This window comes from Oncorhynchus nerka, linkage group LG6, assembly GCF_034236695.1.
Source record: "Oncorhynchus nerka isolate Pitt River linkage group LG6, Oner_Uvic_2.0, whole genome shotgun sequence".
Taxonomy (NCBI): Eukaryota; Metazoa; Chordata; class Actinopteri; order Salmoniformes; family Salmonidae; genus Oncorhynchus; species Oncorhynchus nerka.
In genome coordinates, this window is record NC_088401.1 from 55139958 (window position 1) to 55167112 (window position 27155).

Here is a 27155-nt window from a genome sequence, read left to right on the forward strand (position 1 = left end):
TACAGAACGGGAGGCAGGCTCGGGATCAGGGCAGGCAGAATGGTCAGAACCGGGGAAACTAGGAAACAGAATCTTGAGAAAATAGGAAGACTGGAAAGCACAATGGTAAGACAAGAAGAACTGGCAAGAGACAAACAGGGAACGCAGGTAGAAATGCACAGGGGATAATGGGGAAGATGGGCGACACCTAGAGGGGGAGACAAGCATAAAGAAAGATGAAACCGATCAGTGTGTGACACTAAGTTGAACTCAAATTCAAATCGAGAGACTGAAAAATAGCTTCTATCTCAAGGCCATCAGACTGTAAAACAGCCATCACTAACACAGAGAGGCTGCTGCCTACAAACACACTTGAAATCATTGACCACTTTAATAAATTGATCACTAGTCACTTTAATAATGCACTTTAATCATGTTTACATATCTTGCATTACTCATCCCATATGTATATACTCTATTTCATACCATCTATTGCATCTTACCTATGCTTGCTCGTCCATATATTTATATGTATATATTCTTATTCCATCCCTTTACTTAGATTTGTTTGTATTAGGTAGTTGTTGTGGAATTGTTAGATTACTTGTTAGATATTGCTGCACTGTCGTAACTAGATGCCCAAGCATTTCGCTACACTCGCAATAGCAACTGCTAACCATGTGTATGTGACCAATAAAATTTTATTTTGAAATCACGCAGTTCCACAATTGGCAAGTAGGTGGGGATGAGACCAGGCTGAGACAGGCGCACCTCAACTGTCGCATCACCTTTTCAAGGAAATGTTGTAGGCTAACCAGGGTTTGTCATGTATGTCAATCTATTTTATGAAGAGATAAGGAAGTGACTTTCAGGCTTTTCATAATAGAATGTCCTTGGCGCAGTCATGGAGTAAACGTGAGAAGAACCTGAGTGGACTATCACCTGTGGATTCATTTGAACGGCAGCACTGTTTTCAGCATAAACCGAAGTCAGACGGAAGTTTTCTATTGACAGTTTGAGAGATGAGATGAGGCTCACTCATATAAAACTTGGATGTATTCTGGCTTGTGCTTTTCTCTCTCTAACCTGGTTTACCGCTCATAATGGAAATGGTAAGGTGTCGCACTTGTCACACTATTCTTTTTACATTATGATGTATTAGGCTACAAACTTTTTTCAAAAGGTTAAATCTTGTACATAACTGAATTCAGTTTTCTATTGTTTTCAAATGGTAATACTGGAAGCTTAAATACGTGATAAATTGAACATTATAAACTGGGTGGTTCGAGCCCTGAATGCTGATTGGCTGACAGCCGTGGTATGGCAAAACATTTATTTTTACTGCTTCAATTACGTTGGTAAACAGTTTATAATAGCAATAAAGCACCCGGGGGTTTGTGGTATATGGCCAATATACCACGGCTAAGGGCTGTGTCCAGGCACTCCGCGATGCATTGTGCCTAAGAACAGTCCTATATTGGCCATATATCACACCCCCTCATGTCTTATTGCTTAATTATACAATGGGTGGGTCTAATCCTGAACGCTGATTGGTTAAAACTGCATTCCAGCCGGTGTCTATTCCACAAGTTACCACAGGCTAAATCCATGACATGAAAATGCCTATTTACTCCATCTGACTGCGCAATTCGCTGTCTCATCAGCCCAGCTTGGCATTTTATAAACTTTATCTCCGCTATAAAGAGCATCTAGACATTATCTCACATTTCTTTTAGACTAACATTTAGTGTTCAACAGCAGAGATTTGTAGAAACCTTGCTGTCAGTCTCTCCGACATTTGCAACATTGTTTTAATATTCAAATTCGATCTCCAGGATGAGACAGACAGGCAGGCAGTATTTCTTAGCCAATCAAAATCATAAATTGTCCGGCATTATTTTTATGGATATATACAAAGACTTGTCAATTGAAAAAAGGTAAAATGAAATGAAGTGCAGCTAGTTTGCACTCTCTGCAGCTTCAGTTTGAAGTGATTGTGTTAGCTGTGTTGTCGGCTAGCTCCTCTGAACAACAGTGTCTTGACGTGAGCACATTTTCTATGCCAGGAAAAATTGCGCCTCATCAATTCAAATCTAATTTTATTGATCCCATACACGTGTTTAGCAGATGTTATTGCGGGTGTAGCTAAATGCTTATGCTTCTAGTTCAACAGTGCAGCAATTTCTAACAAGTAATATCTAACAATTTCACAACAAATATCTAATACACACAAATCTAAGTAAAGGAATGGAATTAAGAATATATAAATACATGGATGAGCAATTTCAGAGCGGCATAGACTAAGATACAGTAGATAGTATAGAATACAGTATATACATATAAGAAGAGTAATGCAAGATATGTAAACATTATTAAAGTGAATAGTGTTCAATTATTAAAGTGGCCAGTGATTTCAAGTATGTGTAATGTAGGCTGCAGCCTCTCTGACAGTGATGGCTATTTAACAGTCTGATGGCCTTGAGATAGAAGCTGTTTTTCAGTCTCTCGGTCCCAGCTTTGATGCACCTGTACTGACCTCGCCTTCTGGATGATATAGCAGGGTGAACAGGCAGTGGCTCGGGTGATTGTTGTCCTTGATGATCTTTTTGGCCTTCCGGTGACATCGGGTGGTGTAGGTGTCCTGGAGGGCAGGTAGTTTGCCCCCGGTGATGTGTTGTGCAGACCACACCACCCTCTGGAGAGCCCTGCGGTTGTGGGCAGTGCAGTTGCCATGGATACAGCCCGACAGGATGCTCACAATTGTGCATCTATAAAAGCGTGTGAGGGTTTTAGGCGACAAGCCAAATTTCTTCAGACTCCTGAGGTTGAAGAGGCTCTGTTGTGCCTTCTTCACCACACTGTCTGTGTGGGTGGACCATTTGTTTGTCAGTGATATGTACGCCAATGAACTTAAAACTTTCCACCTTCTCCACTGCTGTCCCGTCGATGTGGATGGGGGGGGGGGGGGGGGGGTGCTCCTCTGTTTCCTGAAGTCCATGATCATCTCCTTTGTTTTGTTGACATTGAGTGAGAGGTTATTTTCCTGACATCACACTCTCAGAGCCCTAGCTCATTGTTATGGATGTATCCAAATAAATGTCACTAGAAAACAGCTTAAACTAATGCAAAATCAGCTACTTTGCTGTTATTCTTGCTGGACTTTTTGACGTGACTGTAAGTTAGCCGTAGTTGGCTTTCTAGCAAGCAAGGTATAAGAACGTTGCCAGCCAGTATGGCAATGGAACATTTAGAACGAACGACTGGGTTACGTCTCTGGCAATCGAACCGATAGATCGAACGACCAGCCGGCTTGGGTAGCAACCCTAGATTTTTGTGGAAGGATGAAATAGTATGAATAAATAAATAAAAATATGAAAATATGTAAATCATTATTTGAATATGTTGGTAAGCCATTGTATGAAAGTGATAATGCCCTCGAAGCCGTTGTTTGGAGGATATATTGGCCCGGTGCCAATAACACCCGTGCCATTATATCCGCCCAACACCGGCTTCTCGGGCATTATCACTTAATTGTAAATTGGGTGGTACAAGTCCTGAATGCTGATTGGCTGACAGCCCTGGTATATCAGAATGTATACCACGGGTATGACAAAAATGTATTTTTGCTGGTCTAATTACGTTGGTAACCAGTTTATAATAGCAATAAGGCACCTCGGGGCTTTGTGGTATATGGCCAATATACCACGGTTAAGGGCTGTGTCCCGGCACTCCTTATTGCGTCGTGCATAAGAACAGCCCTTAGCCGTGGTATATTAGCCATATACCACACTTCCTCGGGCCTTATTGCTTAAATATATTGAATCATATAGGTCTACCTAGAATTTGAATGGTTCTCATCTAGATGTATTGCCATGATTTTGCAACACCAGGGGCCTCGTTTATAAACATTGCATAAGTACAAAATATACCCTAACATGTGCATGCGCCAGTTTTAATGCAAAAGTTGGCATTTATTTAAAAAGATATCTTCATGTGAGAATGTGCTCACCTCCATGCAAACCTTAGACCATGTGTAAGCACATCTGTTAGTGATTGAAATCATTATTGTATTGAAAGCTGGCAAGTAAATAAATAAAAAAAGGAAAACAGGAAAACATTATTAACAATGCACCATTAGTGAGAAAAGTGACAATCTGTTTGTTTTTTTTAGAATCTAAAATAATTAGACACAGGAATCTTTTTTCGATTTTATTTTCATAACCAATGCAGAATATATTCTCACCTTTTCTGGCCATGATATTCCCCAAGGACCCATACAACAAATAACCATGCGTATCTCTAATTTAATTGCACCTAGTAGCCTGGCAAATAGATTTATGTATTTCAAGTTTTGCAATATCATAGGCATCATGGTTTATAATACCGTTATACAGTCTAATTTAAGAGCTGATATTTTATATTGAAGTATGCCTAAGTATCAAGTTTCAAGTTTGTCATGTGCACAGTGAAATGTACAGTGAAATGTACAGTGAAATGTATTTCTTGCTTGCTCTTTCCCAACAATATAGTAATTAATATCAGTAGTACTATTAAAAAAAATTAGTCAAGTAGCACAAAAAACATAATTAGGAATCTGGCTTGTAAATAGAACTGTATAGTGTACGTACTGTAATTGCATTCTTTGACTAGCCTGCCCTACAATGTTTCAGAATTCTGGACAGTCCATCATAATTAGGTTGAGGCAAAAGTCAATATTTTTTTTTATTTTTATTTTTACCTTTATTTAACCAGGCAAGTCAGTTAAGAACACATTCTTATTTTCAATGACGGCCTGGGAACAGTGGGTTAACTGCCTGTTCAGGGGCGGAACGACAGATTTGTACCTTGTCAGCTCGGGGGTTTGAACTCGCAACCTTCCGGTTACTAGTCCAACGCTCTAACCACTAGGCTACGCTGCCGCCCCAATATAAAACATTGTTGAAATTAAAACGTTCTGCTGACAGGTCCACGACAATTGGCAACTGTTTTCTCATTCAGAAACTGACCGTCATTATCCAGATACAGAATAAATTACTGCTAAAGATGAAAACATTCTGCCAACACATTAAATAGACCGATAGTTTATGTCAAATATTTGACAGTATGGGTAGGCTACAGTAGGCCTATTGCTATGTGATAGGAGCGCGACATCATTGCCTATTTAATCTCAGAGCCTATGCCAAGGCAGGGCATATTGTAGTGTTTGAGAGATAAGCAGCATGTTATTATGCACACCTGGTTAAAATGGTATGCACGTATTCAGTGCGTGATATTGGAAATATGTATCTGATTGGATACGCATAGTTTTATTGGCAGACCCTCATTGGTTGTTGGCCAAGGTATTCAAGTGTGCTTCCTTTGAGCGGGTGGAGATGGACTCAGCTTGGAACCGGCAATGTTGTATACGCTGTCATGTTGGAAATAAACCTCTGTGATGTTAATGTAAAGTTTCTCTTTACAATAACTAAAAAGAACCTGCTTCCTTTAACACATATAAACCCAATAATCTATTGACAAACTAAATATTGAACAACAAATTCTTATTTTGTACACCCAGAGGCGGCACGTCTCTTGGCCGGTGATTTTAATGCAGGGAAACTGAAATCCGTTACCAGTATGTCCCCTGTGCAACTAGAGGCGACAAAATTATAGATCACATTTACTCCACAAACAGAAATGCACACAAGGCTCTCCCTTTCGCAAATCTGACAATAACTTTATCCTCCTGGTTCCAGTTTACAAGCAAAAACTCAAAAAGGAAGTACCAGTGACGCGCTCAATATGGAAGTGGTCTGATGATGCTAAGCTACAGGACTGTTTTTCTAGCACAGACTGGAATATGTTCCGGGATTCATCCGATAACATTGAGACGTTTACCACATCATTCACCGGCTTCTTTCGTAAGTGCTTTGACGTCTTCTTCCCCACAGTGACCTTACGTTTATATCCCAACAAGAAGCCATGGATTAAAGGCAACATCCACACTGAGCTATTGGCTAAAACTGCCGCTTTCAAGGAGTGGACACTTATGTGGAAGCTTATAAGAAATCCCTCTACGACCTCCGATAAGCCATGAAACAGGCAAAGCAGCAATACAGGACAAAGGTGGATTCCTACTACATCGCCTCTGACACTTGTTGAATGTGCGCAAGCGAAATGCCTTGTATGCTCGCTTCAAGGCAAGCAACACAGAACCATTGTTTCCGAGGATGCATATTTGGAGCATGCGCTGACCAGCTGGAAAGTGTCTTCACTGACATTTTTAACCTCTCCCTGACCCAGTCTGTAATACCTACGTGATTCAAGCAGACCAACAAAGTCCCTGTGCCCAAGATAACCTGTCTAAATGACTATCGCCCCATAGCACTCACATCTGTAGCCATAAAATGCTTTGAAAGGCTGGTCACGGCTCACATCAACACCATCATCCCAGACACTCTGCACCCACTCCAATTTGCATAACACCCCAACAGATCCACAGATGACACAATCTCTATTGCTCGCCACACTGCCCTCTCCCACTTGGACAAGAGGAACACTTATGTGAGAATGCTGTTCATCGACTACAGCTCTGCGTTCCACACCATAGTGCCCTCCAAGCTCATCACTAAGCTCAGGACTTTGGGACTGAACACCTCCCTCTGCAGCTGGATCCTGAACTTCTTTACGGGCCTCCCCCAGGTGGTGAGGGTAGGCAACAACACATCTTCCACGTTGACCCTCAACGGGGGCCCCTCAGAGGTGCGTGTTTAGTCCCCTCCTGTACACCCTGTTCACCCACGACTGTGTGGCTGCGCAGGACTCCAGCACCGTCATTAAGTTTGCTGACGACACAACAGTTGTAGGCCTAATCACTGACAATGATGAGACGGCCTATAGGGAGAAGTTTAGTGATGTGGCAGTGTGGTGCCAGGACAACAAACTCTCCCTCAACGTCAGCAAGACAAAGGAGCTGATTGTGGGACTATAGGAAATGGAGGTCCGAGCGCACCCCTATCCACATCGACAGGGCTGTAGTGGAGCAGGTAGAGAGCTTCAAGTTCCTCCGTGTCCACATCACTTAGAAATTAACATGATCCATACACAACACAGTCATGAAGAAGGCACAACAAATTATTCTTCCCCCTTTGGGCTGAAATATATTGGCATGGACTTTCAGATCCTCTTGACTGGCTGCATCACCGCTTGGTATGGCAACTGCAGGGCACCCGACCGTAAGGCGCTACAGAGGGTAGTGCGTACGGCCCAGTACATAACTGGTGCCCGAGCTCCCTGCCATCCAGGACCTCTATACCAGGTGGTGGTTTTTAAGGAAGACCCTAAAAATTGTCAAAGACTCCAGCCACCCAAGTCAGACTTTTCTAGCTGCTAGTGGTACTGATGTACCAAGTCTGGAACCAACAGGACCCTGAACAGCTTCTACCCCCAAGCCATAAGACTGCTAAATAGTTAACCAAATAGCTGCCCGAATTTGCACTAACTCTTTTGACTCCTCACATATGCTGCTGCTACTGTTTATTATTATTTATTATTTATCCTGTTGCCTAGTCACTTTATTCAGACCTATATGTAAATATCTACCTCAATTACCTCTTACCCATGCACATCGACCCAGTACTTGTTCCATGTGTACTGTATAGCCAAGCTATCGTTACTCATTGTGTATTTATTCTTTGTGTTATTATTTTTCCATAATTTTTCTATTTCTCTCTGAATTGTTGGGAAGGACCTGTAAGTTAGCATTTGACTGTTAGTCTACACCTGTTGTTTACGTAGCATGTGACAAACAATTTGACTGATTTTGATTCAATGACTTAAAAACCACTAGCGTGTGAGTTCCTTGTTGTCTGGGAAACACCATTCTTTTTCTGCTTTAGACGTGTAACCCAGTAACTAAAACACAGGGTTTGTTGTTTGAGGAACTATGTGTTATGAATGGGGTTGTCATGGAAATCACAGCAGTGGAACGGGACTATGGGAAGATTAGCCTATACCTATTGTTGTCCTGCACCCAACTCCTCAATACATTTGCAAATTTGATGTCGATGGAGCTTTTTCAAATACACACTTTCAAACATTGACTTGTAACTGTTAATACTCTCTCTTGCTCTCTCTTTCTCTTCTTATCTCTTTCTGTCATGCAACTGTATGGGTGCGTGTGTGTGTGCCTGTCGGTATGTGTACACGCGTGTGCGTATGTGTAGATGGGGATGAACCCCCCAACCACCCAGTTATGATCCAGCTGTATGAACGTCTGCTGGCTGCAGAGTTCAAGGGGGAGCTGCTGTCCAGGGAGCTCAGCAGTGTTCTGACCAGCCTGAGGAACCTCACCATACCTAACAACAGCTCCTCCACTAATATCCCAGGTGAGGGGACAGAGTTATCATGTTATCATCAGTGTACAGTCACATCACAGGTGACAGTACAGCCATCCCACTGGGCACACACAGGTTGAATCAACGTTGTTTCCACGTCATTTTAATTCAATTATGTTGAACCAACAGAATATACAGTACAAGGAAAAAGTTTGGACACACCTACTCATTCCAGGGTTTTTCTTTATTTTTACTATTTTCTACATTGTAGAAAAATTGTGAAGACATCAAAACTATGAAATAACACATATGAAATCATGTAGTAACCAAAAGAGTGTTAAAAAAATCAATATATATATATATTTTTGAGATTCTTCTTGCCACTTTCTCAACCAGCTTTTTTAATGTAATTATTTTATTTTTATTTAACCTTTATTTAATTAGTCAGTTAAGAACAAATTCTTATTTACAATGACGGCCTACCAAAAGGCAAAAGGCCTCCTGCGGGGACGGGAGCCTGGGATTAAAAAAATAAATACAGTATAGATATAGGACAAAACACACATCACAACAAGAGATACATAACACTACATAAAGAGAGACCTAAAGACAACAACATAACAAGGCAGAAACACATGACAACACAGCATGGTAGCAACACAATATGGTAGCAGCACAAAAACATGGTACAAACATTATTGGGCAAAGTCAACAGCACAAAGGTCAAGAAGGTAGAGACAACAATACATCATACAAAGCAGCTACAACTGTCAGTAAGAGTGTCCATGATTGAGTCTTTGAATGAAGAGATTGAGATAAAACGGTCCGGTTTGAGTGTTTGTTGCAGCTCGTTCCAGTTGCTAGCTGCAGCGAACTGAAAAGAGCGACCCAGGGATGTGTGTGCTTTGGGGACCTTTAACAGTATGTGACTGGCAGAACGGGTGTTGTATGTGGAGGATGAGGGTTGCAGTAGGTATCTCAGATAGGAGGGAGTGAGGCCTAAGAGGGTTTAATAAATAAGCATCATCCAGTGTGTCTTGCGACAGGTATACATAGATGACCAGTTTACAGAGGAGTATATTGTGCTGTGATGTGTCCTATAAAGAGCATTGGTGGCAAATCTGATGGCCGAATGGAAAAGAACATCTAGCCGCTTGAGAGCACCCTTACCTGCCGATCTATAAATTATATCTCCGAAATCTAGCATGGGTAGGATGGCCATCTGAATTACGATAGAGGAAACCAAGTCTAGATTTAACTTTAGCCTGCAGCTTTGATATGTGCTGAGAGAAGGACAGTGTACCGTCTTGACATACTCCCAAGTACTTGTATGCAGTGACTACCTAAAGCTCTAAACCCTCAGAGGTAGTAATAACACCTGTGTGAAGAGGGGCATTCTTCTTACCAAACCACATGACCTTTGTTTTGGAGGTGTTCAGAACAAGGTTAAGGGTAGAGAAAGCTTGTTAGACACTAAGAAAGCTTTGTTGTAGAGCATTTAACACAAAATAAGGGGAGGGGCCAGCTGAGTATTTTTTTGTACCTTTATTTAACTAGGCAAGTCAGTTAAGAACACATTCTTATTTTCAATGACGGCCTAGGAAAGGTGGGTTATCTGCCTGTTCAGGGGCAGACCGACAGATTTGTACCTTGTCAGCTCGGGGGTTTGAACTCGCAACCTTCCGGTTTCTAGTCCAACGCTCTAACCACTAGACTACGCTGTATCATCTGCATATAAATGGATGAGAGAGCTTCCTACTGCCTGAGCTATGTTGTTGATGTAAATTGAGAAGAGCGTGGGGCCTAGGATTGAGCCTTGGGGTACTCCCTTGGTGACAGGCAGTGGCTGACACAGCAGATTTTCTGACTTTATACACTGCACTCTTTGAGAGAGGTAGTTAGCAAACCAGGCCAAAGACCCCTCAGAGACACCAATACTCCTTAGCCGGCCCACAAGAATTGAATGGTTCATGCGGTAGTCACCTGGAATGCATTTCAATTAACAGGTGTGCCTTGTTAAAAGTTCAATTGTGGAATTTCTTTCCTTCTTAATGCTTTTGAGCCAATCCGTTGCGTTGTGACAAAGTAGGGTTGGTATACAGAAGATAGCCCTATTTTGTTAAATACCATATTATGGCAAGAACAGCTCAAATAAGCAAAGAGAAACAACAGTCCTTCATTACTTTTAGACATGAAGGTCAGTCAATCCGGAATATTTCAAGAACTTTGGGGGTCTTTTAAAGACCATATGTGGGGGATATTTAGGGCAGTGTCAATAATGTACCAGTGCTTTCTGATGTCCTTAAATACATTCCCCAATGGTGAATTCCAAGAGCTCTTCCTGAGTCCCTGTATAGATCAGGAAAATACCATCCAAATATATCTGAATTAGGAGAATATTGGGGAGAAATGGGTTAAGGTCTGGATTCAGCACCACCTGTTTTTCAAACATTCCTAGATACAGGTTAGCATAATTAGGAGCCATAGTACTCCCTATCGCTGTCCCTTTGGTCTGGAAGAAAAAGTCTCTTCTGAAGAGAAAATAGTTGGAGGTTAGTACCAGTTCAGTCAAGTCCACAATACAATTGGTGCTGGGGAAGGGGACATTCATTAAGGTAGAACTTGAGGGCCCTAGATCTTAATGGATACATGCTTTTAATCAACGGTGGTATCTTCCTGATTTCTCGTTCTCTCTCTCTCTCACCCCCTCTCTCACCCCCTTTCGCTGCACTTTTGAGAAGTCAAGATAAAACTGTAAGCAGTGTCAACAAAGCTAAATTATTGTTTTATGTCTGACCGTTACTTGTGTGTTTGGTTTGGTTTTTGGTGATGTGGAGTGTAGAAGGACCGATAAAGAGAAATCTCAGTCTGCTGTCCTCCAGACTGCCCAACGCCTACCTCTACCTGCCCCACTTACGGGATCACCCAGACAGCCTGATTCCTAACGTGGTCCTGGGACAAGGCCGAACTGGAGGTGAGCGACGAGTCATGTAAAAATGTCTCTGGGTAAACGTGTCCTCTTTGACAAACCAGAGGGGTGTTAAAGTGAGAGGCTACAAAGCTTGGTGTGGTTTGCTAGTGTCAGTCTGTACTGTGGCCCACAGCCTGTAACCCCTATCCTGCCACCTCACCCACCCTGCTCAGTGTTGACTTTATTCCAGTGAATGGTTTACTTTAGTGTGTGTATGTATGTGTATGTGCGTGTGCGTGTGCGTGTGTGTGTGTCAGTGTCCCTGGTATTGGGGATCCCTACAGTGAAGCGTCAGAAGCAGAGCTACCTGGTTAGCACCCTGAACTCCCTCCTCTACGACCTTTCACCTTCTGAACGGAAGGACACCGTCATCATCATCTTTGTTGCCGAGGTAACCTGCTCAGATACCCTGATAGGGGCGTATAGAAACACATGGGATGGTCTTAGCCAATCAAACTGCTTTTAAAACAAAACACTTGACAGTAACAATAGGCCCACATCATTACATTTACATTTAAGTCATTTAGCAGACGCTCATGTCACTTAAAGTGTCTTTTTTAGATGGTAATCATAAAAATAATTTACTTTTTAGATGGGGTAATGTAGCTTGAGGTGGGAAGACTACGGTCTGGTCTCTGCCTCGGGTCAAATCGACCTATTGTTATTAACGCAGAATATCGACTGATTATGATGAAAAAAATTAGTGATTCATTTTCAAGGAAAGACCTGCTAAACCTGTTGTGTGACCGTGCCTTTCAGAAGCCTAGGTACAGTATGTATGTTATCACACTACACACCTAAACTACAGGAATGGACGAGCACATTACGAGAAATGCCTGTTCTAGATTCCCAGTTAAGTAACTCATTCTAAAGACCTCAGATCAAACTATGTAGCCCAAAAGCATATGTCTATCTAAGTACATGGCTCTTATATAGCCCTCAAATTCAAATTTGTACTTTGAAGCCAGTTGCATTGCTTTTTTTCCATTCTTCCCTTCTAATCAGGGACTGATTTAGACCTGGCACTCCAGGTGGTTGCAATTAATTACCAGGTTGAACAGAAGACCAGCAGTAGTCTGGAACTCATAGGGTAGGATTTGAATACTTCTGGTATATAGTAGGTGCAAAAAATAAATGGTCATCTTGCTAGGCAGGACACACTCATTTTCACAATTTCACTAATATCATTCAAATCAATAAATCATAGTTTTTTGGGCTCATTCAGTAGTTTTTACCTGATTTAGGTCTAATCATGTTGAAAAATATTGTTAATAGTACCATTAATATTCCTAAAACATAAGTAGAAAAGTATACTGTTGCTGCTTCCTGTCGTCATGTACATAGACTGAAATCTACTGTAATCAATAGCGTGCGCATATTAATCTGTCACATCGATATTGTATGAAAATCAATGGAACCAGGACAATTTGCTGCCGTTACATGTGCCCATAGCCCTCCTCCGAAAGACAAACCACAACGAACTTGCGTATACTACATAAACAGTATAACTCTCGATACATAAACCTGTAGTAGCCATTTGTCAACTCATGTCCTTGTGGGACAGTGTTTACAGTAGATATGGCCAATACGAAAAAGGACACACTTTTGACTGGATCATTTTTAACAAATCATCTCTCCACAGGAAGTTCTAAATAGTGACATGGATTGCCTCTCATTTGAGTGATAGCTTGACTGTCCAATCCATGTATTTGTTTGTGGCTAGCAGCTTTCACAAAGAGAGCACCCTGAATTTTGAAGTCCTGCGATGGACAGGCGTGTATGATAAAATCAACAGTACCAAACCAAAGATATGAATCTGTTTTAATGCAATCAATTGACTGTGCCTTTAGAAGGTATTTTCACACCCCTTGAATTTCTCGACATTTTGTTGTGTTACATCCTGAATTTAAAAGGAATTCATTTCAGATTCTGTGTCACTGGCATAGACACAATTGAATTCAAAATGAAAAGCTGAAATGTCTTGAGTCAATAAGTATTCAACCCTTTTGTTATGGTCTAAATACGGAGTACAGGAGTACAAATTGCTTAACAAGTCACATAATAATTTGCATGGCCTCACTCTGTGGATTAATAGTGCTTAACATTCATTTTTAAATGACTACCTCATCTCTGTACCGCACACATACAATTATCTTTAAGGTCCCTCAGTCGTGCAGTGAATTTCAAACATGGATTCAACCACAAAGACCAGGGAGGTTTTCCAATGCCTTGCAAAGAAGAGCACTCATTGGTAGATAGGTGATTACAATTTTTTTAAAGCAGACATTGAGTTTCCCTTTGAGCATGGTGAAGTTATTAATTACACTTTGGATGATGTATCGATACACCCAGTCACTACAAAGATACAGGCGTCCTTCCTAACTCAGTTGCCAGTGAGGAAGAAAACCGCTCATTGATTTCACCATAAGGCCAATGGTGACTGTGATAGACTGTGATAGGAGGAAACTGAGGATGGATAAACAACATTGTAGTTACACCACGATACTAACCTAACCTAAATGAATGCATCCTGTTTGCAATAAGGCACTAAAGTAAAACTGCAAACCATTGATTCTACTGCACACACACACCCCTCTAGTAACATTACCTCATGTTTCATCTACATTGATTCTACTGCACACACACACCCCTCTAGTAACATTACCTCATGTTTCATCTACATTGATTCTACTGCACACACACACCCCTCTAGTAACATTACCTCATGTTTCATCTACATTGATTCTACTGCACACACACCCCTCTAGTAACATTACCTCATGTTTCATCTACATTGATTCTACTGTACACACACACCCCTCTAGTAACATTACCTCATGTTTCATCTACATTGATTCTACTGCACAGACACCCCTCTAGTAACATTACCTCATGTTTCATCTACATTGATTCTACTGTACACACACACCCCTCTAGTAACATTACCTCATGTTTCATCTACATTGATTCTACTGCACACACACCCCTCTAGTAACATTACCTCATGTTTCATCTACATTGATTCTACTGTACACACACACCCCTCTAGTAACATTACCTCATGTTTCATCTACATTGATTCTACTGCACACACACACCCCTCTAGTAACATTACCTCATGTTTCATCTACATTGATTCTACTGCACACACCCCTCTAGTAACATTACCTCATGTTTCATCTACATTGACTCTACTGCACACACACACCCCTCTAGTAACATTACCACATGTTTCAGGTTGGCTTTCACTAGATTTCCTCTTCTCTCATTTATTTCCCATTCTCTCTGTATCTTTATTTCAGACGGATGCAGAATACGTCAACAGTGTAGCAGAACTCATAGAGAAGAAGTGAGAAGTTTTGGTCATTTGTGTTTGTAATTTGACTGTTGTTGGCTATGTTTTGTCATTTGACTGTTGTTGGCTGTGTTTTGTAGTTTAAACATGTTTTGCTGTGTTTTTTTGTAGTTTGACTGTGTTTTGTAGTTGGTCTGTTTCTTCACTGTGTTTTGTAGTTCACCTGTGGTTGTGTGTGGCTGTAGTTTTCCTAAGGATGTGCACTCAGGCCTGTTGGAGGTAGTGTCCCCTTCTCAGTACTTCTACCCCAACTTCAGCAGACTCAGGGAAACCTTCGGAGACTCCAAGGAGAGAGTCAAGTGAGAAACGGACTCATGCACAACCCAACACAGTCCAACACATACAGATGCGTGGTCTTACAATCATGGGAAAAAAAGAAAGAAAAAAACTGAAATCGAAGTCTAACACGTCACATCATGTGCACCTGCAGTAAGTGGTTTGTGTTGTGGTTGTGGTTGTTTTCAGATGGCGCACAAAGCAGAACTTGGATTATAGCTTCCTGATGCTCTACGCCCAGGAGAAGGGAACCTATTATGTACAGGTGGGGTCAGAGTTCCACCTCTCTGATTGGTCAGTCAGTCTGAAATCATATTCATGTATTAACACATCCTCATTAAAAATGTGTGTTGTCAGTTGGAGGATGACATCGTGGCTAATGCTGGTTACTCTCAGACCATGAAAACATACGTCAGAAAGCTGGCCACCGATGACTGGATGTTCCTGGAGTTCTCTCAGCTCGGCTTCATCGGTGAGTCTATTCTCTTCTGCGAAAGTGTCTGTTCTCAGGGCTTCTGGAAAAGGAGGGCGTAGTTAGTAGTAAGACAACTGTGGGAACTAAAGCAGATGAACACACACTTTATTTATTACCTCTCACAGATGAGAGTATGTACACATGTATGTGGATACAATAGACTCATGACTCTCCCTTCCTGGACAGATACAAGGCACTCCCTTCGGCAAATCGGGTCACACACACCACCTGCTCCTCCCCACTTATAGGCAGAAACTTAATCAGGAAACACCCATGGTAAGGACTTTTCAACGTTGGTCTGATCAATCGGAATCTATGCATCAAGACCGTTTTGATCACGCAGACTGGGAAATGTACCGGGTCACCTCTGGGAATAGTATTGACGTATACACTGACTTGGTGACCAGGTCAATCAGGAAGTGCATAGAGGATGTTGTTCCTACTGTGACAATTATAACTTGGATAGATGGCAGCATCTTCCTACTGTGACGATTAGAACAAAAACAGTGAATAGATGGCAGCATTCACGCAAAATTGAAAAACGTGAATCACCGTTTTTAACCACTGCAAGGTGACTGGGAACATGGACGTGTACAAACAGACCGGCTATGACCTCAATAAGACAATCAAGAGGCAAAACGACAGTACAGGGGTAAAGTAGAGTCGTAACGGTTCAGACACAAGACACATGTGGCAGGGACTCCAGACAATCATGGAACATAAAGGGAAAGACAAGCTTCTTTGCCCACTTCGAGGAAAACAACAGAGCCACCGAAGTGAGCCCCCGCAAGTGGTGAAGGTAGGAAACAACACCTCTGCCACGCTGATCCGCAACACTAAGGCCCCGCCATGTTGTGTGCTCAGCTCCCAGCTCCCTGTTCACCAATGACTGCGTGGCTATGCACGTCTCCAACTCAATGATCAGGTTGGCTGATGACACAGTGGTTGGCCTGATTAGCAACAACAAAGAGACAGCCTATAGTGAGGAGGTTAAACCCTGGCAGAGTGGTGCCAGGAAAATTACCTCAACGTCAACAAAACGAAGGAGCTTATCGTGGACTACAGGAGACAGCAGAGAGAGCACGCATCCAAAATCTTTATGTTCCTCAGCGTGCACATCACTGAGGACCTGAAATGGTCCCTTCACACCGACAGTGTGGTGAAGAAGGCGCAACAGTGTCTCTTCAACCTCAGGAGACTGAAGAAATTTGGCTTGGCCCCTAAGACCCTCACAAACTTCTACAGATGCACCATCGAGAGCATTCTGTCGGGCTGTATCACTGCCTGGTACAGCCCAACACATCACTGGGGGCACACTGCCTGCCCTACCAGGACATCTACAGCATCCCGGTGTCACAGGAAGGCCAAGAAGATGTTTTAACGACCTCAGCCACCCGAGCCACGAGCTGTTCACCCCACTACCATCTAATGTGGAGACATTACAGGTGCATCAAAGCTGGGACAGAGAGACTGAGAAACAGCTTCTATCTCCAGGTCATCAGCCTGCTAAACAGTCACCACTAGCCGGCGTCCGCCCGGTACCCTGCCCTGAACCTTAGCCACTGTTCTAGCCAGCTACCAGCCGGTACTCTACCCTGCACCTTAGAGACTGCTGCCCTATGTACATAGATAGTCATTGAACACTGGTCACTTTAATAATGTTTACATACTGTTTTACCTAATTCATATGTATATACTGTTATAGTCATGGCTCATTATATTCCCGACTTTGACATTGCTCGTTCTGATATTTCTTAATTTCTTGTTTGTTTTTTAACTTTTTGGATTATGTGTGGATTGTTATTGTATTGCTAGATATTACTGCACCGTTGGAGCTAGATATTACTGCACCGTTGGAGCTAGATATTACTGCACCGTTGGAGCTATCTTTAAATCTGTGTATGTGACCAATACACTTTTATAGACTCTTCTTCACTTTGGTTATCCTCCCCACAATGTCTTAGGTAATTTTACTTTATTTATTATGTGTGTGTGTTTTATATCTTTGTCAGGCAAGATGTTCCGAGCCAGTGATCTACCAATGATAGCAGAATTCTTTCTGATGTTCTACAAAGACAAGCCCATTGATTGGCTGCTGGACCACATCCTGTGGGTGAAGGCTTGTAACCCAGAAAAAGATGCTGTGAGTTGTGCACAACAAAAGTATTTTGCTCAAGAGAATAAAATGAAAATTATTATATAATGTCCAAACTTATCAAACTTGAGTTTGTGAGTGAACTATTCCTTTATTCAATTGAGAGTTGATGGGTTTTTCATATTTTGTCCCGTCCAGAAAGACTGCAACCTGCAGAAGGGCCTGCTCAAGCTGAGATATAAACCCTCTCTGTTTCAACATGTAGGCCTTCACTCCTCTCTGCCTGGGAAACTACAGAAACTGAAAGTAAGCACTTTCTCCCTCTCTCTCTCTCTTAATCGCCCCCCCCCTCTCTCTCTTAACCCCTCTCTCTCTCTCTCTCTCTCTCTCTCTCTCTCTTAACCCCTCTCTCTCTTAACCCCCTCTCTCTCTTAACCCCTCTCTCTCTTAACCCTCTCTCTCTCTCTCTCTCTCAACCCCTCTCTCTCTAACCCCCTCTCTCTCTTAACCTCTCTCTCTCTTAACCCCCTCTCTCTCTCTCTCTTAACCCCTATCTCTCTCTCTCTCTCTTAACCTCTCTCTTTCTTAACCCCTCTCTCTCTCTTAACCCCTCTCTCTCTCTCTCTCTCTCTCTCGCTCTCTTTTAACCCCTCTCTTTCTCTCTTAACCCCTCTCTTTCTCTCTGTCTCTCTCTCTGTCTCTCTCTCTCCCCCCCTTTCTCTCTCCATCCCTCTTGTACTACCCCCTCTCTGGTGTGTGTTTGTGCAGGATAAAGACATATAGCGGAAGTTATAATTAATGTGTCTGTTTGTCCAGGATAAGGACTTTGGGAAGGTGCCACTATTCACAGCCCACACCAACCCTCCTGCAGAGCTGAGCAGTAGTCTGAAGCACTACCAGCAGCACACCCTGGAGAGGGCTTACAATGGCCAGGACTTCTTCTGGAGCCTGACCCCTACCGCCAAGGACTTCATACTGCTCAGCTTCCCACAGCCACACACTGTCACCAGGTCAGTGGACACCACAGGTGGCCGGTGACACCTCAATTGGGGAGGACGGGCTCATAGTAATGGCTGGAATGGTATGGAACAAATCAAACATGTTTTCCATACCAGTCCGTTCCAGCCATTATTATGAGCTGTCCTCCCCTCCGCAGCCTCCTATGTCGGTCACACACACAGGAATTAAAACACCAACCACAGGTCACATTTTAAATATTGCCTACTTGACGCTGACCCCAGTTCCACCTGTGTACCTGCTTGTATAAAGGTTGTGGAACAGACTTTGTGGGTTGTCACTGTGTTTCCCACTTGTCACAGTCATTATCAAGATGGAATCCAGTAGGTCATGTTTGCCCTGCCCTAATACCACAGAGCAGTGTTGTTTCCTAACCCTCTAGACTAACACGTCTGGCCGTGTGTGATCGTCATCAACACACTGTGATTAGACACGCAGTGAGTATCTTCATGAGCATGTTCAAAGGCAGCAGCATACCACCCTGCATCCCACTGCTGGCTTGCTTCTGAGCTAAGCAGGGTTGGTCCTGGTCGGTCCCTGAATGGGAGACCAGATGTTGCGGGAAGTGGTGTTGGAGGGCCAGTAAGAGGCACCCTTTCCTCTGGTCTAAAAAAAATATCCCAATGCCCTAGGGCAGTGATGGGAGACATTGCCCTGTATAGGGTGCTGTCTTTCGGATGGGACGTTAAAAGGGTGTCTGAACTCTCTGTGGTCACTAAAGATCCCATGGCATTTATCATGAGAGTAGGGGTGTTAATCCTGGTGTCCTGGCTAAATTCCTAATCTGGTTTTCATACCATCATGGCCACCTAATCATCCCCAGTTTACAATTGGTTTCATTCACCCCCCCTTCAACTATTCCCCAGGTCGTTGCTGTAATTGAGAATGTGTTCTCAGTTAATTTAAAATAAGGGTTCAAACAATAGAGATTAAGGTAATGACTTGACATTTAAAAGGGGCAATTTAGTGTAAAGCTCTACATTTCAGTGGGATGATTTAAAGCATGAGAGGGATATTGTTTGTTGGCCAAACCAACTGGTAATAAATAGGTGATTTTGTCTCTCCAGGTACCTGTTTCGCAGTGGAAACATTGAGAACAACGGAGACCATTTCTACAACACCACCGTGGAGGTGCTCCCTAGTGATGTAAGTGCCATGGAGGTCACAGTGTTTGTGTGTGTCATGGACCTGGTCTAAGAGACTCTGGCTCTCAGATGTTAGGTCCTGGAGACCAAGTAACAAGGTGACAGGAAACGCCAACCACTACATTGCTATCTGCTAACACGCTGATGGCCTGTGTATGTAATGATGTATGTAATGGGAATTTCCAGGTGAACAAAAAGGAGAGCAGTCATTTAAAAAATCATTTAAAAAATGTAACCTTTATTTAACTAGGCATGTCAGTTAAGAACAAATTCTTATTTTCAATGACGGCCTAGGAACAGTGGGTTAACTGCCATTGATTAAATTCAGTACGACACTCCCAGAACAGAAGCATAGAACATGTCTAACAGCCTCTTGGAGACAGGCTCTTTTATATCCTAATCATACTGTACCAAAATGTTCTGTAAACATCAGCCGGGAGGCTGCTACAGAATCACACAGTGTTCATAGTGTCATCAACAGAATAATAATCAAGTGTGTCCTTGGTACCTTCGTTAGTGTCACGAATATTACCGAAGGTGACTCCCCTTCTTGTTCGGGTGGCGCTCGGCGGTCGTCGTCGCCGGTCTACTAGCTATCGCTGATCCGTTGTTCTGTGTTCGTTTAGTTCTGTCTAATTGGTAGCACCTGTTTCTTGTTTGGTTGTTAGGATAGGGTTATATATAGTCTGTTCAGCCCGCTTCTGTTTCGTGCGGGCTTGTTCTCCTGTTTCTTTGTTTGAGTGTATTTTGTTGGCATTTTGGGTTTCACGCTGTCCGTTTATATTTCTGTTCATTTGTGTTTCCACTTTTGTACATGTTATGTTTCCAGGACATTAAAGCGTGTTGTTTTTCCCACATCCTTTGCTCTCTGCGCCTGACTCCACACCTCTTAACTCATTTACACGTAACAGTTAGCTCTGATGTCAATCACTATCAACAGATATGAGAACCAACCATAATGTTCAGTAACTAGGCTAGTGACCGTCAACCCGCACTTAAATTAGTGTCACAAATAGAGCACGGGACATCGTGTATAAATATGCTAAGCACTGTGCAAATTACTCTTAACTGAATGTGAACTTTATTTATCTTAAATATTCCCATGAGTAATCTCAATGTAAACCTATGCGATCGCCGTATGCCTTTGGAGGACAACAGAGTTATGCACTAATGCTAGTAGATACAGGTTGTGTCACAAAGTGCTTAGGGTTATATTGAATGTGTTCCATAGACCTCTGTTCATATTGTGGTTGTGTGGCTATTTACATTGAAAGTATACTAATGCAATGACTGTACTCCCTAGAACTTTGTCTTTCTTAATGGTTGTTTTCCATAGAACTATGCAATTGTTGCAGATCTGGTCCATATTTCAGTGATTAATGGCATAGTGAAGGAAATACATTCTAACAATGTTCCCTCTAATCTTTTTCAGCACCAAGCAAATTTCAGGTCTGCTCAGCGCAAATGTGAAAATTGTGAAAATTCTGTGCAACATCCAGCGCGTGTTTACTATGAACACGGAGTCTGTACCCGCTTTAAGTTAGTTTCAACCGTGGTCAAGTAGGCTACTGTGGCTATTTGATCATAATGTAGGTCTACCAGAGTGGCCTACCATCAAAAACAATTTGTTCAACAATTTTAACATGGAAATAGCTGTTCTATCATTCAGCCTACAGTAGCAGCTAATGTGTGGTGTTCAATGTAGGTCTACATTCCATGAGGTCTTGACATCGTTCAGACAAGGAGGTGATTGAACATGTTGTTGTGTTGTTTGATACAAGAAACCACTTTACAAAATAAAATGCATTATTATTCCCATAGCATTATTCCAGAGAATCAGACAAATTATGCTACCCTCTGCCTATTGGCTTATTCAAGCCTGTCTGAAAATACAACAGTGCCCCTTTAAGACCAAAAAAACGTTCTTTATCTGACTCGCTTTTCAAAGATGTCTAGAAATGTACACGTTTTGGGCACTAGTAGAAAGCAGTCACTCCCCTATTGCTGACTACAAATGATCTATAACTAGGCTAATAACTCACTAACTAGCAAAGGATATGAATAAAATGTGCACACATAGCTATGTGCAGCTTTAGCTTTGATCCCAAAACAAGCGCATCTACTCACGACTGCTCATGCTGTAAACCCAGTCCAGTTCAAAGTAAATGGCACAGATCCATTTATGGCATTGGTCTAATTGCATATAGGGCTACTGCAACTCTGATTTGTTTATTCCACACCGGTCTGTGTAGAGTACAGGCTGAGTAGTGCGTGTCAGTGGAATAGAATCCTACTCCGATGTGTTCTGCCTACAACAAAATCTTTTGAATAGTTAGTTTTGTTTCGGTATTTTGCATTGAAAGTGGCTAATATTGCATTGATTCGATCACAATTGCCACAGTAAAAGGAAACATTGATAGTATTAACAGGGAAAACTCTAGAACAGTGGTCACCAACCTTTTCTGGGGTCAAGATCACTTTGAATCAAAATGCAAGCCGAGATCTACCGCTCTTTTTTTAACATTACTTAAAAAATATAAGCCTATGCAACATTATCCGTACAGTAGCAATGAGGTTTGTGCTGTAAGCTTTAGGCACAATACATTATCACCGCATATTGGCTTTGCTTGAATTGTCATGCCAATGCATTGTTGTTCGGGACGTTTAAAAAAAAAATCTATTTCAAACCTTGAGGTAGGCTACAGCATATGATCACACTGGTAATAGATTTGTTGTTGTATTACTTGTGAAGCACAGCTGAGTGAGCATACATTTAAATAATTTGCTTTTTATTTTACCGGTCTGATGGTGCCTCGATCTGATGGTCAGGCTCAGTGGAGGGAGAGAGCAGCAGACTGAGGGTTCGCCTCTCAACATCCCTCCACTCTCCCTTTCCTCCCCTGACACTGATCAAAAAGGGACACCGTCTTCCAGCTGATGGCGAAACTCGAGTCGCACCGCATTATTTCTGCCTCATGCACAAATTCATGTTGTTATTAATAATAACAACGCTAATAATAATAAAACAATGCAAGCCTATAGATACACTTTGCTACTCATTTATTACTGCTATTCCTGCTGCAGTGCTTGTTGTAGCGCTGAGTGGAAATAGGAAGAACACGCATTTTATGGCTTATAAAAGTGTTAAATACAAATTGTTGACAGTGCTGAGTAAGAACTTAAACATGAACTCAGTCATAAAAACAGCATCTCTTTGCTGTATTCGTTGACAGTCTCTCTGGTCTTGGTTTTAAACGTTTTCAAAACTCACAGTATCATCTTTGCTGTAGCTTTCTTTTATGCCTGCTTCTTTACTGCAGACAGACATAGTCATCTGAGCCATCCGATTGGCCAGAGGTACAGTGCCTTGCAAAATTATTCATCCCCCTTGCCGTTTTTCCTATTTTGTTGCATTCAACCTGTAATTTACATAGATTTTTATTTGAATTTCATATAATGGACATACACAGAATAGTCCAAATTGGTGAAGTGAAATGAAAAAACAAGTTGTTTCAAAAATTAAATTAAATGTAAAAAATGTTTTTAAAAAACAGAAAAGTGGTGCGTGCATGTGTATTCACCGCTTTGCTATGAAGCCCCTAAATAAGATCTGGTGCAACCAATTACCTTTAGAAGTCACATAATTAGTTAAATAAAGTCCACCTGTGTGCAATCTATGTGTCACATGATCTGTCACATGATCTCAGTACATATACACCTGTTCTGAAAGCCCCAGAGTCTGCAACACCACTAAGCAAGCGGCACCACCAAGCAAGCGGCACCACCAAGCAAGCGGCACCATGAAGACCAAGGAGCTCTCCAAGTCAGGGACAAAGTTGTGGAGAAGTACAGATCAGGGTTTGGTTATAAAAGAAATATCAGAAACTTTGAACATCCCACAGAGCACCATTAAATCTATTATTAAAAAATGGAAAGAATATGGCACCACAACAAACCTGCCAAAAGAGGGCCGCCCACCAAAACCGGGCAAGGAGGGCATTAATCAGAGAGGCAACAAAGAGACCAAAGATAACCCTAAAGGAGCTGCAAAGCTCCACAGTGGCGATTGGAGTATCTGTCCATAAGACCACTTTAAGCCGTACACTCCACCAAGCTGGGCTTTATGGAAGAGTGGCCAGAGAAAAGCCATTGCTTAAAGAAAGAAATAAGCAAACACATTTGGTGTTCGCCAAAAGGCATGTGGGAGACTCCCAAATATATGGAAGAATGGAGCTCTTTGGCCATCAAGGAAAATGCTATGTCTGGAGCAAACCCAACACCTCTCAACACCCCGAGAACCTTATCCATGTTGGGATGTTTTTCAGCAGCAGGGACTGGGAAACTGGTCAGAATTGAAGGAATGATGGATGGCGCTAAATACAGGGAAATTCTTGAGGAAAACCTGCTTCAGTCTTCCAAAGATGTGAGACTGGGACGGAGGTTCACCTTCCATAAGAACAAAGACCCTAAGCATACTGCTAAAGCAACACTCAAGTGGTTTAAGGGGAAACATTTAAATGTCTTGGAATGGCCTAGTCAAAGCCCAAACCTCAATCCAATTGAGAATCTGTGGTATAACTTAAAGATTGCTGTACACCAGCGGAACCCATCCAACTTGAAGGAGCTGGAGCAGTTTTACCTTGAAGAATGGGCAAAAATCCCAGTGGCTAGATGTGCCAAACTTATAAAGACATACTCCAAGAGACTTGCAGCTGTAAATGCTGCAAAAGGTGTCTCTACAAAGTATTGACTTTGGGGGGGTGAATAGTTATGCACGCTCAAGTTTTCTGTTTTTTTGTCTTATTTCTTGTTTGTTTCACAACAAAAAATATTTTTCATCTTCAAAGTGGTAGGTATGTTGTGTAAATCAAATGATACAAACCATCCCCCAAAAATATTTGAATTACAGGTTGTAAGGCAACAAAATAGGAAAAATGCCAAGGGGGTGAATACTTTCGCAAGCCACTTTAACTCAATAGTGCACTTGATTTGCTCTCTGGGCCCACCGGGAAGGCAGAGTTCAGACACATGAAATAGTTCAAAATGGAAACAGTTCGCCTACCTGGTGCGCAGGGCAGCTGAATCGGGTGCACCTATCACCAACAGCCCGAGACGAATAAAAACAAAATAAGAACATAAGGCTTTATCGTTGTTTTTTTTTTACAGAATTGTTTGGTCATCGACCGGTTGGTGACCACTGCTCTTGAAAGTTGAGTGAAGTTCAATCTCATGCTTCTCTCTGTGGGCTGATAGTCCCGGGGGACTGTGCAGCAAACTCTGGGATACTGCAAGTGTGCACAGTTTAGAGAGAACATTTATTATAACATGGTGTAACGTGTGTTTTTCCTCTCCAGAGCTCAGTGAGAGACAGACTGGTGGGTGGCCAGTCTCCTCAATACAAAGGATCTTATGGAGGCTTCATAGTGATTGGTACATGAGTTTCAATATTCTATATTATTACTAGGACAGGAGTTTTTACTGAACATATGACGTGACCAGGAAAATCTATTTAGGGCCCAGCGTAAGGGGAAATACTCCCATCTCATATTATTACCCAAACACTTGTCAGAGGCAGACACAGCTCCATCAAATTGTTGTTCTGTGTATCAGGATGATTCTGAATCATAGAAATGCAATGACTAGAAATTATCACTCCCCTTAAAGTCAAGGTACCATGATGTATGGATCAGCAGCCATAATGAGTGTACCCATGCCATGAATGCTATTTCTATGCCCAGCTTGCCAACGGGCTATGTCCCACTGTGGGCTGTTTTGTACATGACTGGTTGTACTGTTATAATATACTGTATATTCTGCCAGGTGTTCAGAATAATGCTACATTCAGGTAACTGATATGTTTTAAATGTTTGAGTCATGTTTGTAGGTTGCTTTGTGGATGGAGTGGCTGAGGGACAGATAGACGCACAGATGCAGCCCATCTCTGCATTACGTCTACTGGTACAAAGCGACTCTGACATGTGGGTTCTGCTCAGCGAGGTGAGGTGTGTGTGTGTGTGTGAGTGAGGAAGTGACAGGAAATAGTTGTTTTATTAGTCAGTCTCAATGATTGAATAGATTTAAAGGTGTTTTGAAACTGCTTCTAGGTGCTCCACCGAAAGAGGAAGAGGACTTGTTTCACTAGAAAAACATGTCACATTCCTACCTAGTTCCCTCTCTAAACTTAGAGGGATCTCTGTGAACTTATTCACAATAACAATGTGTCCTTGGTACCTTCAGTAGCTCTGACGTCAACCGCTATAAACAGATATGAGAACAAACCATAACATTCAGTAACTAGTCTAGTGACCACCCGTACACAAGTGAGTGTCACAAGTAGAGAATGGGAAAACATAAATATGTTAAGCATTCATTATGTTAATTAGTAATAACTTGGGGGGAGAGGGGGGGGGTAGGGATACAATAGTGTGTCTGTGTACTTATGTAATGAGTGGTGACAGTTTGAATTGAACACACTGCAGGATTACATCAGCTAAGGTTTGGTTAACGCTCATTCTTCTCTGTCTGTCAGATATTTATTCAACTTTAAGGGGTAGAGATAGGAGACACCTTGGAGGGCATGCGCTGCTCGCATGTAACTCCACACCTGGATCAACAGTGACCTCTATTGGACATACAGTCAATGCAGTTCCTCCAAGCGCCTTACCTTCTACTGTATGGAAGCACATACAGACACACTCTGGATGTTCTCTTTACGCACAACGGAGAATTGTTCAACCTTTGACTATACTGTGAATCTGGAGGAGAAAGTGTGTTTTTCTGTTCCTAAATGAGTTTGTCAATCAACTTGAGCACTTCTACATTTGTGGAAGACTTTGTACTGGGCACCAGCTTTCAGCTGTGGCTTTAGTCTCAGTTCTCTAGAGGGAAAACATGATTAACATGTACAGGGCTATGATCGTGTAAGAAAGATAGGTTCAGTGAGAGGTGAATGGATTGATACCCTCGTTGAGTAATGGATGCAATGTACTGTGTTGTGTGTGAGAAAAATGATGGACTGGTGCAATTGTTTGTATTAGTGTATTATTGACACTGTTTGCGCAAGTGTGTGTGAGTTCATGTCTCTGGCCAAAATGCTGTAGATCAGGTTCATTCCTCAAGTAGCTTTTTTGCCATAGGTGGATTTCTATGTAAATCTTCTGTTGTGTTTCTGGTACTGAACTGCTAGTTTCAATGGGGATCACTGGAGAGCAGCCACTCCAAATGTATATACAGTACATGTGTTACTATGTGCTGTTAATAAAGAACAAACATGAAAGCATTCTTGAATGTGTATAAGAATTTAACTGCTTGGCAGATTCTCATTTTTCCCAACCCTTACAGCAGACAAAAAACACAGGTTACCTCTACTCTCTACAAACAAGAACATTGTCTGACATTACTGACGTACTTATATTCACAGATGTGACCAAGTTGATGAGTAGCATTTGCTCAGTCAGGTCACAGCTAATGTTCCCCAGCAGGGGCACTACTATTGCACGAGTATAGCAGCTGGGTCAACTCAACAAT

General features: G+C 42.1%; 1 protein-coding gene across 4 annotated transcripts; it reads left to right on the forward strand.

Annotated features, from left to right (window-relative positions):
- Window positions 1–775: 775 nt before the first annotated feature.
- Window positions 776–26909, forward strand: LOC115130678 (alpha-1,3-mannosyl-glycoprotein 4-beta-N-acetylglucosaminyltransferase B-like). 4 transcript variants are annotated; one of them, XM_029662046.2, is made up of 15 exons: window positions 776–1091; window positions 8184–8345; window positions 11137–11268; window positions 11523–11656; window positions 14568–14614; window positions 14806–14919; window positions 15086–15161; window positions 15254–15368; window positions 17384–17514; window positions 17665–17772; window positions 18283–18476; window positions 19551–19629; window positions 24983–25058; window positions 25501–25630; window positions 26158–26909. In XM_029662046.2, exons 1-15 carry the CDS (start codon window positions 1007–1009, stop codon window positions 26180–26182), a joined length of 1608 nt encoding a protein of 535 aa, XP_029517906.1. In that variant the 5' UTR covers window positions 776–1006; the 3' UTR covers window positions 26183–26909. The 4 variants fall into 4 exon arrangements, with proteins under 4 accessions (XP_029517906.1, XP_029517907.1, XP_029517909.1 ...); XM_029662047.2 differs by having other exon boundaries at window positions 25501–25625; XM_029662049.2 differs by having other exon boundaries at window positions 25513–25630.
- Window positions 26910–27155: the final 246 nt, after the last annotated feature.